At 33.3% G+C, this 18,706-nt stretch overlaps 1 protein-coding gene across 1 annotated transcript; it reads left to right on the forward strand.

Annotated features, from left to right (window-relative positions):
- The first annotated feature begins 4,402 nt into the window (after positions 1-4,402).
- Positions 4,403-14,244, forward strand: LOC140156973 (cytochrome b5 domain-containing protein 1-like). Its single transcript, XM_072180022.1, is given in 5 exon segments — positions 4,403-4,585; positions 8,676-8,752; positions 10,515-10,733; positions 11,588-11,764; positions 11,766-14,244. Coding segments are annotated over 5 exon segments (645 nt in total). The 5' UTR covers positions 4,403-4,467; the 3' UTR covers positions 11,820-14,244.
- The last annotated feature ends 4,462 nt before the right edge of the window (positions 14,245-18,706 follow it).

Consider the following 18,706-nt stretch of genomic DNA (forward strand, 5'->3'; position numbering starts at 1 on the left):
CAGGCTTTCACCAAAATGGTAATCGCTGATTTCCAACCGCCGGACCGACTTATGAATAATTAATTAAATGACGTATTCTGTGCAGTATTAAAATGCCGAGATACACAGTACAGTGTCATGAGTGTACACAAGGGGGACAATTGGTTATTGTTTATAGTTAATTGTATTGTTTATTTGATTGTTTATTTGTTTGTTATTGCTTATTAATAATTTTAACTATTTGTTTATATTTGGTTTGTTTTATTTGTTATTTATTTGTTTGTTATTTTTTGTTAATTGTTTTGTTTACTTGTTTATTTTTTAGACTTTTTTATAAGTTTGTTGACTTGTTTGTTTAAACGTTTCTTTATTCATTTGTTTATAAGTTTGTTTATTTATTTGTTTGTTTGTTAATTAGTTTGTTTATAAGTTTGTTAATTAGTTTATTTATTTGTTTATGTTTTGTTAATCATATTGTTTATTTATTTGTTTATAAGTTTGTTAATTTATTTGTTTATGTTTTGTTAATGACTTCGTTTATTGTTTGCATTTTGTTTGTTTATAAGTTTATTTGTTTATTTATTTGTTTATAAGTATATCTGTTTGTTAATAAATTTGTTGTTAATTTGTTTATTTGTTAATTGTTTTGTTTATTTGTTTGTTTATAAGTTTGTTTATTTGTTTGTTATTTTATATTATTTTGTTTATTTGTTTATTTTTATAAGTTTGTTAATTAGTTTTTTTATTTGTTAATCATATTGTTTATTTGTTTGATTATAAGTTTGTTAATTTATTTGTTTGTTTGCATGTTTGTGTATCTTTTGTTAGTAACTGTTTATTTGTCTGTATTTTGTTTGTTTATAGGTTTTTTGTTAATTTGTTTGTTTATTTGTTTACCTTTTTGTTAATTATATTGTTTATTTGTTTGTTATTATTTTAGCTTATTTTACTCAACCACTCACTCACTCACTTTTTATAAGTTTGTTTATTTGTATATTAATTTATGTTTAATTTGTTTATTTTTTTGCTAGTCATAATGTTTATTTGTTTGTTTGAAAGTTTGTTAATTTATTTGTTTGTTTGCTTATTTGTTTATCTTTAGTTAATGGCTTTGTTTATTTGTCTGTATTTTGTTTGTCTGTTTATTATTTGTTTGTTATTTTTTGTTAATTGTTTTGTTTACTTGTTTGTTTAAACCAGATTTTATTAATTTGTTTATAACTTTGTTTGCTTTGTTTGTTAATTAGTTTGTTTATGAGTTTGTTAATTTGCTTATTTATTTATTTATTTATTTTTTTGTTAATGATAATGTTTACTTGTTTGGTTAAGTTTGTTTGTTTGTTTGTTTGCTTATTTGTTTATGTTTTGTTAAAGACTTTGTTTATTTGTTTGTATTTTGTTTGTTTGTTTATAAGTTTGTTTATTTATTTGTTTTTAAGTTAGTTATTTGTTGTTTATAAGTTTATTGTTAATTTGTTTATGTATTTTTGTTAATTATATTGTTTATTTGTTTGTTTATAAATTTGTTTATTTTATTTGTTATTTTATGTTAAGTATTTTTTATTTTTTTTAATTTTTTATAACTGAGTTTGTTAATTGTTTATTTATTTGTTTATTTTTTGTTAATCATATTTGTTTGTTTAAAAGTTTGTTAATTTATTTGTTTGTTTGCTTGTTTGTTTATCTTTAGTTAATGGCCTTGTTTATTTGTCTGTATTTTGTTTGTTTATAAGTTTGTTTATTTTTTGTTTATAAGATTGTTATTTGTTTGTTTATAGGTTTGTTACTAATTTGTTTGTTTATCTTTTTGTCAATTATGTTGTTTATTTGTTTGTTTATAAATTTGTTTGTTATTTTTTATGTTAATTATTTTGTTTATTTGTTTATTTTTTATAACTTTGTTAATTTGTTTATTTGTTTGTTTATTTTTGGTTATCATATTGTTTATTTGTTTGTTTATAAGTTTGTTGTTAATTTGTTTGTTTATCTTTTTGTTTATTATATTTGTTTGTTTATAAGTTTGTTTATTTGTTTGTTATTTTATGTTATTTTGTTTATGTTTATTTTTTTTAAGTTTGTTTATTTGTTATTTTTTGTTAATATTTTGTTGATTATTTGTTTGTTTATGTGTTTGTTTATAAGTTTGTTTGTTAATTTGTTTATTTTTCATTAATATATTGTTTATTTGTTTGTTCATTTGTTTATTTATTTGTTTATAGCTACTTCGGTGTGGTGTAAATCGTTGTTATTTAATAAATTAATTGATAACTGCTGCTTGCTTGCTTATTTATTTATTTATTATTTTATTTATTTATTGATGATTATACATTTGCTTGTTTATTTATTTGTTCATCGCTCGCATCTCAATAAATACATAATTGAATAATTAATCAAGCAAGAAATAAACAATCAAGCAAGCGAGTGATCAAACGCTAACGCGATCAAACGCGACCAACCAATCCATCAATATATAAATAATCAATCAATCAATCAATCAATCAATCAGTCATCACTTCATCAATCACTCACATACTCACCCAATCAAAAACTTAATTAATAATCAATTAATCAAGGAGGATCTATAACAACATAACTCAAGCAATCAATCAACGGAATCGATAAATCATCGAGTCGAGTGCATCAAGTGTGAACACGTGGTGAGTAAGTTTGTGAGTCATAAGGAATGAGCTAGTGAGTGAACAAGAGAGTATTAAGAGGGTGTAGGTGAGTGAGTGAGTGAGGGGGGAGAAGTGAGTGAATGAAAGAGAGGAGGGACAAGTGAATGAGTAAGTGATGAGAAGAGGTGGAGCCATAAGTACCATAAGTAGCACAGGCCCTATAAATTAAATAAATAAATAAATAAATAGATAAATTAATAAATACATTAATTAATTAATTAATAAACATTTAATAAATTGATAGATACATAAGTGCCATATGTATAGGCATATATAGGCCCTATAAATTAAATAAATAAATAAATAAATAGATTAATTAATTAATTAATTAATTAATTAATTAATTAATTAATTAATTAATTAATTAATTAATTAATTAATTGATAGATACATAAGTACCATAAGTAGCACAGGCCCTATAAATTAAATAAATAAATAAACAAATAGATTAAATAAATAAATAAACAAATAGATTAATTAATAAATACATTAATTAATTAATTAATTAATTAATTAATTAATTAATTAATTAATTAATTAATTAATAAATTGATAGATACATAAGTACCATATGTATAGGCATATATAGGCCCTATAAATTAAATAAATATATAAATAAATTAATAAATAGATAAATTAATTAATTCATTAATCAACATTTAATAATTAATTGATAGATACAAAATAAACAAATACAATAAATAAATAAATAAACAAATTAATTAATAAATACACGCACAAACAAATAAATAGCCTGTGATACATAAGTACTATAAATTAAATAAATAAATAAATAAATAAATAAATAATAATTAATTAATGGAGAATTAATTAAATAAATAAATAAATAAATAAATAAATAAATAAATAATAATTAATTAATGGAGAATTATTGCTCGAAGTAAATCGTACTCTACCAGCAGCAAAAAATGCAATCTATGCATTACTGAGAAATACTTTATTATAACTAAACCACAAATGTCAACCTTGAACCACAGAAACGAACTAGCAAGTGGCTGCAGGCATAGAAAAAAACATTTACTGTGTATTAACTATAAATAAGTCGCTCTTTTAGCATGTTTAGCAATAAGTAGGCCCAGACATGGATACGCACTTATTCAGACGCGTATTGTGTTTAAAAATTCAGTGAGGGCGTCTTCCTCAGCAAATGTTATAATATGGCTTTAATTGATAGATACATAATCAATCAATCAATCAATCAATCAATCAATCAATCAATCAATCAATCAATCAATCAATCAATCAATAAATGTAGGTCTAGGCCCTATAATTAATAAATAAATATTATATTAAGAGTTTACTCCCGCAGACCATCATTTCACGAGATTTAGACATGCAATGCAAAATACACCACCACCAGCCTCGAAAACCTGTTATGTACGTCATTGGATTAATTATTCATGAAGTCGGTCCGGCGGTTGGAAATCAGCGTTTACCCTCCAAAATAAGCTAGAGGTCGTAACTTCCGGTTACCATAAATTTATTCAATAAAAATCAAATTTGTTCCGCAAAAGTAACAGTACTTGATGTTAAAATTTCATGGATTTATTTAGGATGTCAAGCAATAGGTTTATTGTTTTTCAGGAATAAATTTAGCTTCACAATAATATTTTTTAAAGAAAAATAAGGGAATCCCTAAGTGGAGAAATGTGGTGATATGTTAAAACAAACACACAAAGGGATATCCCAACATCCGGGTAATCTAATTTCTTAGCAACGGGAAGCCGATGTGAACTTGTGAAGTTGACGTGTATTTAATTTTGAAAGAGGAATATATTTCCGCTTCAAGATGCGTCCGAAATATTATACACCAAATGAGGTATCAGTGCACAATACTCTCAAAGACCTCTGGGTGTCGTTTTTGGGAAAAGTGTACGATTTAACTCCATTAGCAGAGAAATATTCTGGTAAGCTTAACTTTAAGCCTTAATTTAAAAAATAAAAATAAAATTCTAGTTTTAAATTCAAAATTGCAATTTCATGATTTTTGAGCTTCTAATTTCTGTCTGTACCGGGAATTTCATTTGAATGAAAACAGCTGCGATCCGACGGCATTCTGTGCGTATAACTGCAAACGCACGACCTTGTCCTTGCTTGCCATGATTTGGTCTTGGAAGTTGGATTTGCTCGAGAACTCTAGCCAAAAATTTGTTCACCGATAGCTTCACATTCTAGGCTAGAGCCTATAGACATTGCATTCAAAATCTAGTCGGATTCACTGAAGCATGGCACCGTGTAAAGCATTGGAAGTTCAGAAGTAACCACAGCCGATCACGTCTCACGACAGTCGATTGGTTGCATCAAAAATGTTGCTAAAATTACACTTCAGCTAAATTTTAGACTTTCCAAAATACGCAAATCTTGCTTATAAAAGATTCAGTTGACTCATCAAAATAACTTTCATCCAAATTTCAACAATAACAGAATTAATAACCTCCGGTGTAAAAATTTGCACCGCTGTCCGACCGAGAAACCATAGCATAGTAAAGTACTAGCATCGAATGCGTAACTATCATGTGCAAATTCGAAGCTAGAGTTTTCGAGTAAAGTTGTTGTTGGAAAATACTAACCATTCAGAATGCCTAACTTGAGTTGGCATTCACTCGGTCGGATAACCGGGAACATTGTCCCCTTTGCACAAGCGCGCGCACAGCGATATTTCATCTATTGACCACGTACCAAATTATTATTTCTCTACTGGACTCGAACCCAAGACTGCATTGTACTTTATTTCAAGGTTGTACCAAGCACGGCCAGAGCATGTTCAAGAGACAATACCAGGCATTAATCATGAGGGCTACCAAACTACCATGCTGGTTTCATGAATAGGCCTACTCAGATTTACTCTTTTCTTCATATTGCTAACAGAGTATTCTTGTGACTCTGAGTATTCTTGTGACTCTGAGGTATATTTACATTCCATGCTACAATGTATTATTTGGTACTTAACTGCAAACTGAAACTCGCTTCTATTAACCTCTACTTGTTCAAGCATGTCTGTGTACCGGTACTGTAATACATCCGGATCCGAAAGCATGCCGAGGCGTGGAATATGTAGTAAAAGGCAGGTCCGATAAAATCCGAAGAAATGACCAAATTGATGGTTGAAGGCGGAAGATGCCATATGGTCGCATGTCATGAATTGGTCATCTTTTGTGTAACATACTGTAAAATGAGGAAAATATCACCAATTGTGATTCACTTCAACACAACTTTTAATATATACATTTTAGACCATTATAAGTATATATTTCTGGAAAGCTTATATTACAAGGATGCCAAATCAACAAAATATAACATCATAATACAGGGTGGGTAAGAAATATACAGGGTGGAACATCAACAAAATTAGCATCTTTCTTGTCACAATGAACCCCATATTTTTCTTTTCTGAAAGCTATGTAGCTCAAAATAAATATGGATTCAGAAAGACATTTCATGGGCCCATCAAAAAAATTAGGAAGAAAGAGTTTGGTATCCCTTGTGTTAAACATACAGGGTGGTCAAAAATTGTAAAATAATTTTACAATTTTTATGACATTTATCAATCAAAACTTTTTTCCTCCATTTCTGGCACTAAAACTAATAGCATAATTGAATTCCTCATCAAATTTCCTTTAAAATATGTGTACTTTTGAATAAGCAGGATGATTCGGGCCAAAGATAGGCCATTTAGAAATGTCAGAGCATTACGTGTACACTTTGTACAGTAACATATAGGGAAAACTGTCTTAATTAGCATTTAATTAGGCAATTAATTAGTTACATATTTTGTTATAATTGATCTACAATAAGGTAGATCTACAATCCAGGATGATATATGTGCAATTTGTGGTCCATGCTAGTTGTACTTTTTAAGATACAAAGGTTTGAAGTTTGCCATATTTTCACAATTTTGTGTACAACCCTATGGGGCTCCCCCGCCCCAGCTCCCCCGCCCCGGCTCCCCCATTGACACATCTTACATATTGAAGTATAAATCTCAAAGTAGTTGTCAAATTGACTTGGGGTTTTTTGTATTTGATAAAGAACATAATTATCTACAAAATGACACCAAACTATCCACAATAGGTACTATACTTTTAGAATAAACCAAACTTGAAGTGTGAAGAAAGCATTTTCATGTTACGGCTCCCCCATTTTTGGGTGACCTATTTGTGACATGCGACCATATGCATGCATGTGTGCATTGTACTTGTACATACACCCTAGAAAACTTCCAAAATTCTCAACAAAACTCAACAAATATTGTAAAATTGGAATACAAAATATCATCATCATCATATTGGCCTTTGATGAAAATTTTAGATAAATAGCCCTTCGGAAATTGCTTGAATCTATTCAAATATCAACCCATTTTTTTTTCTACAATACAGTATGTATTCTTGGGAATATGAGAGTTGTAAAATGATCTTCTACATGAATGTTTTTGTTTTGAAAGTGGTTGTGCGGATAGTTTTGCATAGTTTAGTTACTCGGGATGTTTGAAATGCCTCAAAATATCGCCGTCAAACATATCCGTATATCAAGAGATGGCGCTATTTTTTGGGTAGGGAAATATCGCTGTGGCGCGCATAGCAACCAGCTCGAGAAAGGGGAACTGCACGTGCGTACACTGGTTTTACAAGGCTATAAATTTCCCCTTTGTGACGTCAGCCCGACCAACAGAATGCCATGGCATTCACTTCTCTTCTGCATCACACGAACGTTTATCACACAGTCGTGACAGTGTATACGGACGATCATCACACTGTTGTGCAGCTGTGTTCATTCAATTGAAATTCTCAGTATCCTGGGCATGATGCATGACAATTTTGACATGGAAAATTGATCATAGCAATTGCGCTATGTCTAGCCGACTAGCGTGATTGGTTTAATTTTTTTAAAGTCATGCGTAGTTTACGGTCCGAGAATGCATGTAACATTTGTAGGAACACTAGGCAGGGGCGGATCCAGGAATTTTCAATAGAGGGCGCGAGCCACCGTCGCTGCATGGCTGGCCACACAAAGTCAGGCGCCGCTCTGCAAAAATACATTAAGTCGGGCGCCGCTTTGCAAAAAATAGAGGGGGCGCGCGCCGGGTGCGCCCCCCTCTGAATCCGCCCCTGCTAGGATCATAATATTTTGCAGTAAACCTTCATATTTTTAGTTAACAGGCATGAGACTGAACTAGTATAATCTGGTCAACTGGACTTCCTATTTTTTGAGTAGAAATTTTCATGTCCAATCCTGAACGCATCATCACTGTTTCATCAGCCCTACTGATCATCTGGCGGTAAAAGTTGGACATGAAAATTAAAAAATAGTAAGTCCTGTTGACTAGATTATAGTTCAAATATCATTATTGTTTACTACCTGGATGAATGATAATCTTCACAAACGTAGCCGTAGGCATGAGACTGCACTTTCCCCCAAAAAAACTGAATTTTAATGTGTGTGAACTTGGGCAAAAAGTTCCAAAAACAGGCTGAAATTAAATAATGTTGCGGAAATTTTGACCTAAAAAAAACTGAATTCAGTTTTTAAATAGACAAGTGACAATTCTCATGGCTGGTTAAGTGTGCCGGTACATTGTGTATTGTTGCATTAAAAAGTAAAACGTAATTGTCAGAGCTGATTGGCTGCTGGCGAGGCGATCTGCTGTTGCCGAATGGAGATTTATGAATGAACTTACGCATTGTTAGCTCTGACTTTGCAACAACTTGACGGCAGTACACACTCTTCAAAGGTTTACCGTAAAATATAGTCTTGTTCCTGGAATAGGTCTATCCATGTGATGTAGGTGATGTAGGTTGACATTAATTGCATTGGAGTAGCTCTGTTAAAAGTTCTGCCTCATCAATTATGTTGAACAATTCTTTATAAAACAGCTAAAATGTCAAATGTACAGCAGTACATGTATGTTTGTATAACTTAGTAGGTAAGTTCCAAATGTCTGGAATTGCTGAGCCCTGTTCAACATTATAGTAATAATTAATGTTTATTTTCAATGTTCAGGTGATGTGTTATTGAAGCCAGTCATAGCGTGTGCAGGAAAAGACATCTCCCATTGGTTTGACAAGAAAACTAAAGATGTAAGTCATCACATTAATCTATTCCATTTAAAATCCACAGATTTTGGAAATATCTTCCACAGGGGGAGTATGAATTTCAAATGGATCGGACACAATCATTCAGCTCCATTTGAAATTCACCCTTCCTCTGTAGAATCTTTCTCAGAAGGTATATGAAATTCTAACGGAGCTGCCTTATGTGTTCATTCCATTTGAAATTCATACTCCCCCTATGGAAGATATTTCCAAAATCTTCCACAGGGGTAGTGTGGATTTTAAATGGAATAGCCCATTGGTTCTTATTTTGACAAAGTGCCAACTCATGCATTTTACTGCACCAGGGCCGTAGCAAGGTTGTAAAATGTGGGGCGGCCATAACAAATTTCTCAAAAAGTGGGGTGGCCGTGGCATCCCCGGCCGCCCCGCTTGCTACGGCCCTGTACTGCACAAAACAATAGCAGTATCTTTAAGAAACTCTGTACATTTAAATTACCAAATAAAGTAGTCAGTAGAGGGAAGATTATGTTCTGCATATTTTGATACCGGTACCTCATTTGGCACAATTTTCCCAAATACCAATTTGAATGAAGAAAGAAAGCATTTCAATAGTGACAAAGATTCACATAGAAACACACTAATTATGAGCACAGCAAGTAGCTGTTGATCTGTGATGAGCATATAGCCCGTTATACAGCCGGTGGGAATTATAATCACCCCAATTTTTAAAAGTGTAATCCCAATGTGATTTTTGAAATGCTCTAATTTTTCTATTCCAATTCATGGTATAACTTGAGGGAACAAAGTTGCATTGTACCGGATGAGGTGTCAAAATATGCAAAATATAATTATCCATCTATTGATTACTTTATTTGTCTTTTTTTTATAAAGTGTACTTGTACTTTCTGCGCATAGTATAGATGTCTGGTGCCAGGTACCCATATCAAACCAAGCATTGGCAATGCCTGTCTGGTGCCCCAGAATCAAATTGCCTTGGGTTGGTTTTTCCAGTGGTTCTATTTAGGTGCTCCAATTCACTACAGCAAGACGTGTGAATGAATAAAAAAAAAAAAAAAGAAAAAAAAAGCGCAGTGATTTATAGTGCGCTACGCACAGGCACAATGCCTAGACGTTGATCCACAAGCCTCAGCACACTTTACAGGTTGTCGCTGACCACTATGGCCCCACACCATTCCATAAAACCATTAAACAACAAATCAGGGACTTTGCTGCTTCAAGAGCGCACACCCTAGACACACCACAAATAACCATCGCAACCAGGATCAGCTCCCTGAGTTTCGTACGGGTTACAACGAGACACATTAGCAGCGAGTTCCTTGTCCAGGGAATTTCAAGCTAACTCAATTTTTCCACGAGAGCATATTAGGCACCACCAGGGTTCGAACCCGCAACCTCTCGCACCATAGTCGAACGCCTTATCAATTGAGCTAACTTGACTGCTAAGCATGTAAGATTATTTGTATTACTACTGAAAAAGTATGGTATTTTGGTAGGAATAATTAGTCAATATCCATCCTGGATAAATATGAGTATAAATACCTTAATAAAAAAATAACCAAATAAACGAACATATAATGGTGCCGAAATAGAAAATATAGATATCAGTAAAATTATTGTCTGTATGTACTGAAATGGTAAAAAACCCACAATTTTTGAGCCAAAATAAAATAAAGAAAATTGAAGAATGTTATAATAATTTTTAATTGTTGAAGATTGAATACAGCTTTACAACTTAATCCTTATAAACGTTTACTGACATTTACAGATACGCCGGCATATAGATCCAATAACTGGTTGTGAATTCCCCTACACACCACATGGGAGGTTTGTGCATATCCCACCTGCATGTCCTAGAACAGACTGGGTGAATGACTTTGGCAGACCATGGTGGAAAGATGAATCCTACTGCATTGGTATCCTGTCAGCTAAGACCAGATTTGTTAAGATAATCAACACATTAACTTCACAGGAACATGTTATTGAGGTATGTAGATGGTTGATATAAAATTGGATGGATTGAGCCTAAATAATACACATTGTATTGGCCAAGCTATGAGTTTTTGAACTATTGAACAAGACAAATTTTTGTCTGAAAAATCCATCCAATTTCATAATTATGTTTTCAGAAAATGCAACCAAGGCTAGTGGTGATAGCTATTTAGACAGCTATGATACGTTTGCAAGATTATGAAAACATAAAGGGCCTGCATGTGAACTATTTTTGTGAGAAAAAAAGGGAACAAAAAAAAAAAAAAATACCAGGTACTGCCTAAGTTTGAGGAGAGCAAGAGCAATCACTCTCTACTGCTCTCCTTAAATCTGATATAGGGGAGTGATTGTTAGTTCTCCTTAGTTGACCAATTTCTTCTTACATTCTATTGTAATGCTCTAAAAACAGCTCTCCTTGAAGGTTCCAGAAGAGCTATTTAGCACTCTCCTGCAAAGTCTAAAAGACAGTCCCTGAAATACCCATCCTATAAATTAAACTTTAATTTTATAGTTCCCCCAATTTCCATTTACTTTTGAGAAAAATACACAAAATAGGGCAATATTTGATTGCAAAAGACATGTCTGAGACTCGTTGGCTGAAATTCACTGGGTGTAAGTCCCTGTATGTGTGTACTGTGTTTTGAATATCGTGTATGCATCGAGATTCAAAATCTCAGGTTTTGACACAACTAGTGCATCTAAAATTTTGGCAGGTTTTAATTAGTCTACTAAAGTACATTACAATTTGTAAACAGAATTTTGTAAAACATTGAAGTAAATGTTACAATATGGCAGTGAATTATTTCAAATAATTAAATTGTCAATTTCTTTACATTTTTATATTTGCAGGTCTGCTCAGAAGAAATAATGACAGAAATTCTGGATAGGTATCTGAAATGGAACTACCACGCAGCCAGTTACACTTGGAAGTATAATAGCGTAAATTTAAACATGGATATGACGTTAGAACAGAATGGTGTTGTGGACGAGGATGAGGACTTCTATAAACTGAGCATGAATGATGACGAAGTTTCTTCCTGCTTTACATTTGTACTTTAATGATGACTTGACAGAGGCATAATTATTATTGTCAATCTTTGAATATAGAGAATCTTTGAATATAGTCGCATACATTCTTGTATGATATTACAGTTGGTCCCAAATTAAGCGTGCCTCAACGTGCATCATGATTTCCTAAAAAGAAGCTAAGTTTCATCTGGTGTGCAGTTGACGGATTGAAAAAGTTGTCAAGCTTTCGTCAGTGTGACTCAGAGTTAAGAGTCGCTAACGAAGCTCAACAACTTTTTCAATCCAACAGCAGCACCCCTAAATGAAACCTTGTGGCTTGATATGGATTCCCATCATGAAAGCCTCTCTACTTATTTGTAGTAGCATACACATATACTACAATGGGCCATTCTATTTAAAATCCACACTACTCCTGTGGAAGATTTTATAACTAAAGTTTTCCACAGAGGGGGTAAGAGTTTTGAATAGAATAGTCAATTAGGTAGCTTCTATTTGAAATACTCATTCCAGTTGTGGAAGATATAGGTAAAGCCATAATACTCCCCATGTAGAAGATATTTCCAAAATCTTCCACAGGGGTGGTGTGATTTCAATTGGAATAGCCTAATTGGCCCCAAACAAAGTGTGCCTCATGCACATTGTACATGTACATTATAAAAAAAAAGTGGTTAATTTAGCCATGACCCAGGTCCACAGAGCCTGATGTATCAGTAGTTATTATTCATGTAAATTCCAACTTCATTGACCAAATACTTTGCAAGGCATGGATTCTTATCTGATTGAAACGCCTGGAGGAATAATGAAGGAGATTAAGGCCATATTATCCTGAAGGGTTGTACACATTTCACCTGGAATAGCCTATTTGGTCAATTGAGGTAGACTTTTCAGGAATAGCATGTGACATATTTCTAAAGTTTACATCTTGGATAAAAATACTTTGAAAGAAACCAACAGATTTGATAGGGCAAGCTGATTTTAAGTACACCCTGTATACATATGATATGACCTAGTAAAATGAGTCTGATGTAGACTCAATTCAAATTCCACATTACCGTAAAAAGATCAAAACTCGATAGTTGGCATATGTGCTTACTATTGAGCGCTTTCAAAACACGAAATTGTACCCAAGTCCGGCGCTTTACCAACTGAGCTAATTGGATTGAGACACAAATTTGCAGGTTTACTTGTTCGTATATAACTATGTGTTTCGCTGATTTGCTCAAAACCCTTTTACACTTTTGAGGATGGAACATGTTTTATAAGCGCTCGATAGTAAAGCACATATGCCAACTGTCGAGTTTTTACGGTATATGGTATTTCTAATGTTAGGAGTTATTCATGCACAATTTCACTGAACCCTCGATGTTTCACAAAAGTCGATCTAAATTTTTTAGTCATCATAAAACAAAACAAAATAATGACACATTTTTTGTTTGTTCACATTTTCTGACTAGGCTTGGGTGACATTTTGATTAATCTAAAATGATCAATTTTGCCGCCATATTTCGAGTTGGGTAAATTGAGGACTCATACAAGGGAATTGTGTTGTTATGAGTTGAACAAGTGATCTTTCATAATCAAGGGCATTTCAAAGAATGGGCCATTCCAGTTGAAATCCACACTACCACTGTGGAAGATTTTGGAAATATCTTCCACAGGGGGAGTATGTTTTTCAAATGCAACAGGGTTAATCATTTTGAAACCTGTATTCCCCGTATTATGGCTTAACATCTTTACCTTCCACAACCGGAGTATTTCAAATGGAAGTTATCAAATAAATTCATTATCTTTGAAACTCATACCCCCTCTGTGGAAGATACTCCCAAAACCTTCCACAAGAAGATTGTGGATTGCAATGGAATAACCCAATGTCATAGGATCACTCTGTTTAACAATTTTCTGTTTTTGTGAAACTGAATGGGCAAAAATTGCAAAATCTAAATCTATAAATGCATTAGTTCATAAAAATGGGGAGTCCCTTGAATTAAACATTTAGATCATGCTTCCATAAAAATCCTTAGTCCAATTTATGTACTTGAAACACTTAATGGGCCAGTAAGTAGTTCTGGCACAATTAGTATTGTCGAACTATAAATCGGATGAGTATTTTTGAAATATAAATCGGATGTCATCAGCTACCCTTACATAACATTTGTTCCTTAGGCAAAAAAGAAAAAGTTGCTTGATTGTCCTCATCCGACCAATGCTAAATGATCTGGAAAAAAAATTGTGTTTTTGGTTTTACTGTGTAAGAGAATACCGACCATAATTTTGGAAGTTCCAGAAAAAGGTTATTTTCCCAAAAATTTTGACATACTATTACTAAAAAGTTTTTAAAACAGTTTCTTTACACTATTTTAAAAATATGAAATAAATGGTATACACAGTAGAGATATATCTCAACTCACACCTATTTGGGCTATTTTGTTAAGCTAACTAGACAAACATGTTTTGGCTGTGACCTTCAAAAACAATTTTTTAAAACCTGACCCTATCCTTCGGAAGGGATCAATGGGCAATCAAAAAAGAAAATTTCTGGCCTTATCAAAATGCTGTTATTTTTGTCATTGATGCCAAATTAATTTTTAGTTTGAAGATGGTTCAATTTCATGTTCCTCATGTAGGGGACTAGGGGATACGTTTTGTTTGCAAGAATGTATCAACTTTGTTTACTTTTGAAACTTGGAAGAATTTTGTTTGTATTAAAGTATATTCCAGTTGTTGCAGTTGTATAAATTGTAAATAAATTTATGTATATATCATAAACTAAAATTCACAACTTGCTGCATGTGCTTTACAGGACTAAGTGGTATGTACCAATATGTTGATCAAGTGCTAAATTCTTGAAACAGTATCGTAAACGTCATCCTCCCTGTACTGTGCCATTGAGTAAAACCACAAGGCTATGACCACAACCACCAAGAGACACAATGCTCTTAAATCCATGTAAATTTGTGCCACTCGAGAGCTCCCACAATTTTTCAAGTATTCATAATTTCCAAGTGGCTTTGGTCATGCAAGTTATACAGTTTCACACAAATACATGGCAACATGACCACACAGTGCATTGAGGGTGATACACCCCCTCTAAGATATAAACTTACAATACTGATCCTACCAATAAATTACTTCTCTAATCAAAAGCAATTCCACAAAATATAGACATTTTATACAAATTTATTATCCAGCCATCGGTTTCACTTACAATTTGTACAGTGTTGTTAGACCATAAACACAGTATAAAAATATGCAAATTATTTAAATCAAGGAAATCATTCCCTAATACTACGTCGTTGGGCAGGAAAAACCTTCCATGTATTTGTGGCCCCTGTACATGTTTAACACAAAACTGCTAACAGGTTACATAAGAGGTTCATGGGCCAATGACATATAGGAGGTTTTCCCTGCCCAACAACGATAAATAATGTAATACCAGACTTTAGGTATAATACAACTCTAGAAATCAATAAAATCATTTTCACAATAGATGCAATAATTGATTAACAACGTTCTTTTCCATATAAAGAAATCATAAATTGTAACTAAAAGAAACTAAAGGAATGAAGAGTAACTTTTAATCAAAATGAAACAAAAATAATTTGAAAGCAACAATAAAATATTCAATTCAACCTTGCACATTTTACATTGAAAAAATGTGATAGGCTCATCTTATGATAAAATAAGAATTTGCGCTGCTCCTTCAATGTAATTCAAATTACATCTGATCTGTGAGTAGCACACACAAGTGGAGATTGGTTCCAAATGCACTGTGAGGAAAACACCAATTACTCCCAAGTTTGGTGTATCCTTTAGTACAAATGAGTTAGACTAGTGTAAAGAGTCCATTGAGAAATTAGGCAGCTTAAGGGGGTACTACACCCCAGGCCAATTTTGTCCCTATTTTTGCATTTTTCTCAAATATTATAGGGCAAAGGTGACAAGTAAAATATGTATATTATAGGGGCAATGACTATAACTACTGCACTGAAAATTCAGCAACTCAAGGCAAGTAGTTATTGATTTATTGATCAAATATTGGTTTTCCCTTATTTTTGACTGTAACTCCACAACTGTTGTCTGTGCTGAAATAAAATTTCCAGTGCAGTAGTTGTAGTCCTTGCCCCTATAATATACATATCTTACTTGTCACCAATGCGCTTATAATTTGTGAGAAAAATGCAAAATTAGGCACAAAATTAGGCAGGGGTGTAGTACCCCCTTAATGGAATAAAGCTGTATAATCCTTTAATAAAACATTTCTGTGCAAGTCTCATTTTGTGCAGTTTTACACAAAGCATACACCCAACTTCCACCTGTACTTCCACCAAAATATACAAATAATATACTGCTCTTCTGTTGCTTCTGAATCTGGAAAAACAGTGAGTACCGTACACCTCCACTTGCACATGAGGAAAAACTCTGCTTGCAACTTAATTTAGTACTGACATCTAATGCAGTCACCAATGGCAAACTTGACATTGAACTTACCCTACTCAAATGTTCATTGTAACTTTATCAACTTAATTAGTAGCCCAAGATGAGTCAACGATTCACACTTGGTTACTCTTTAAAACAATAGGTCTCCGTTCACCAGCAAAAAGTTACATTTGATAGGTTAAGGTTCACCAAAGTCAGGGACTGCCTTTTGAGGAGAGCGAGAGAGCAATCGCTCTCTAGTGCTCTCCAGTCCTTAAATCTGATATAGCAGAGTGATTTTTAACTCTCTTTAGTTGACCATTCCAAAAGAATTGCATATAAGGAGAGTATAATTATCCTAATCGGCCTTTAATCAACTTGGAGAATCCTGGAGGAGGGTAGGGTCCCGGGTAGGGTCAAGATCACATTGATGAATGGCTGCACAACTATTAAACAAAACAACATTTTTGTTCACAACATACTAAACAATTTTGTGTATTCTTCACAAAAAATAACACAGCTGTTGTAAATATGCATATCTTCAGAATTATTAAGCGCATTCACAATATTTTAACGTAGATAAAAGGGTGGTTTATTTACACACATTTTGCTACACCATTTGTCCAAAATCATTCAATATTATCAACACAGGCACTTAGCGTTTTTAAAGAAAAATATCTGAATTCAATAAACCATCCTTCTGACTATGTTAATATACGTATATGATTAATAGTTCCGATGCTACATTGTATAGGCATACATAATGGCTGTGCTACTGTTTGTGAAGTCTTTACCTGTTATCTCCAGATTGGTAGTGACGTCAAAAAACGTCTGTACGTTAAAGACATTGTTTTAATTTTGCTTCATTTACACCCGAGCATATTATTCTGTGATTCTGAGAATGGCGTGTATGTTACATGGCTACGCAACCTAAAACATTCAGTGATGCCACTGTTGCCACAACCAATCTAGCGGTGAGAAGAGCTATAGCAAACTTTTTCATTTTACTTGGAGGTTTGACTATAGATAGTTAATAGCCTTTCACACAACATTTACCCCTATAACCAAATCATTGTGTAATAAGCAGAACATGTAGGGCTAGCACAAAATCACAATTGTATTTCTGCCTTACTCACTGATATTTGCATGATTTTACCCAATTCAAAAGTATAATTTTTTGACAAACTTGCAAGAGAAATAATAATACTCCACATCAAATCGAGCGCTCAGCGTAATACTGCCTCGCCCCTCATCTCCATATTTGGCAATTACATTTTGGTATCAAATTTTCTGAATGAAATTCTCTTTACAGTAACACAAAAGCCTCAATCTGCCTCATCTCTTCCACAACCACAATCCATTGTTTTCGAAGTTATAGAGTACTTGACATCATTGTTTATAAACAAAGGCGAGGGACTGGTCTATCGATATGCTTCAATGACCCACTACACTGGCTTTCTTGTTCTATTATGAAATGTGGTGGGTGATTTAAAATGCACATGCCCTAAGCAAACTACTATGTGTATGCACACTGCAGGGCAAAGAACAATGGAAATTGCCATAATTCGCATGCATTCTGCCAGGCAATGATGTCACATGTCAAGTGGTCTTTAAAAAACCAGTATAGCAAGGCCTCATCACACGGTTATAATAGCATGACCAAATCTTCACTCACCTTTTTCCTCTACATCATGTTACATGGTCAAAAATAAATAAGGCAGTGTTGCACCCAGCTCTTGAAATTATGCAAAACATCAAATGTCATGATACCTCAACATATCAACATTTACTGCACTATAGTGTGTCTCATCTCAAGTTGTCAGTAACACATTGGTGGAATTCAGTGGCCAATTCCAAGACAAATCACCCTTCTACGTGTGTGTATAATACATGTACGCCCCGTGGGATTAGGGTAGCATGTGATTTGAATCCATCACTGCGAAATTCAACATAGCGTTACTCTTAACTTGAGATGAGACAGATTTTAAAACAGTTGATTTTCAAATTTCAATCACTACACCTGCTGACAATGCAAGTCTGAACTGCGATTACGGTATTATTAATTGCATTCTACAGTACCTTGATGAAATTACGATATCCTTACTGTTTAAAAAATCTGATATATCTTAGCCTGACACAGCTGCAAAGCATTCAATGGACTATTCCAGTTGAAATCCATACACCCCCTGTGGAAGACATGACCTTAATTCCTAGATTAATTGTAGAGTCACCTATTCAGGTAACCTCGCTTGAAATTCACACTCCCTGCGTGGGAGATTAAGGTCATGTCTTCCGCGGAGGTGTGTGGATTTCAACTGGAATAGCCTACGGCATTCAATAACCTACATGCACATTCATTGCACAATATGAAAGGCTATTCCAGTTGAAATCCATACACCCCTTATGGAAGACATGACCTTAATTCTTAGATTAATTGTAGATTTCAAATACAGTCACCTTTTCAGGTAACCCCATTTGAAATTCACACTCCCTGCGTGGGAGATTAAGGTCACATTTTCCATC

This window comes from Amphiura filiformis, chromosome 7 (assembly GCF_039555335.1).
Source record: "Amphiura filiformis chromosome 7, Afil_fr2py, whole genome shotgun sequence".
NCBI lineage: Eukaryota > Metazoa > Echinodermata > Ophiuroidea > Amphilepidida > Amphiuridae > Amphiura > Amphiura filiformis.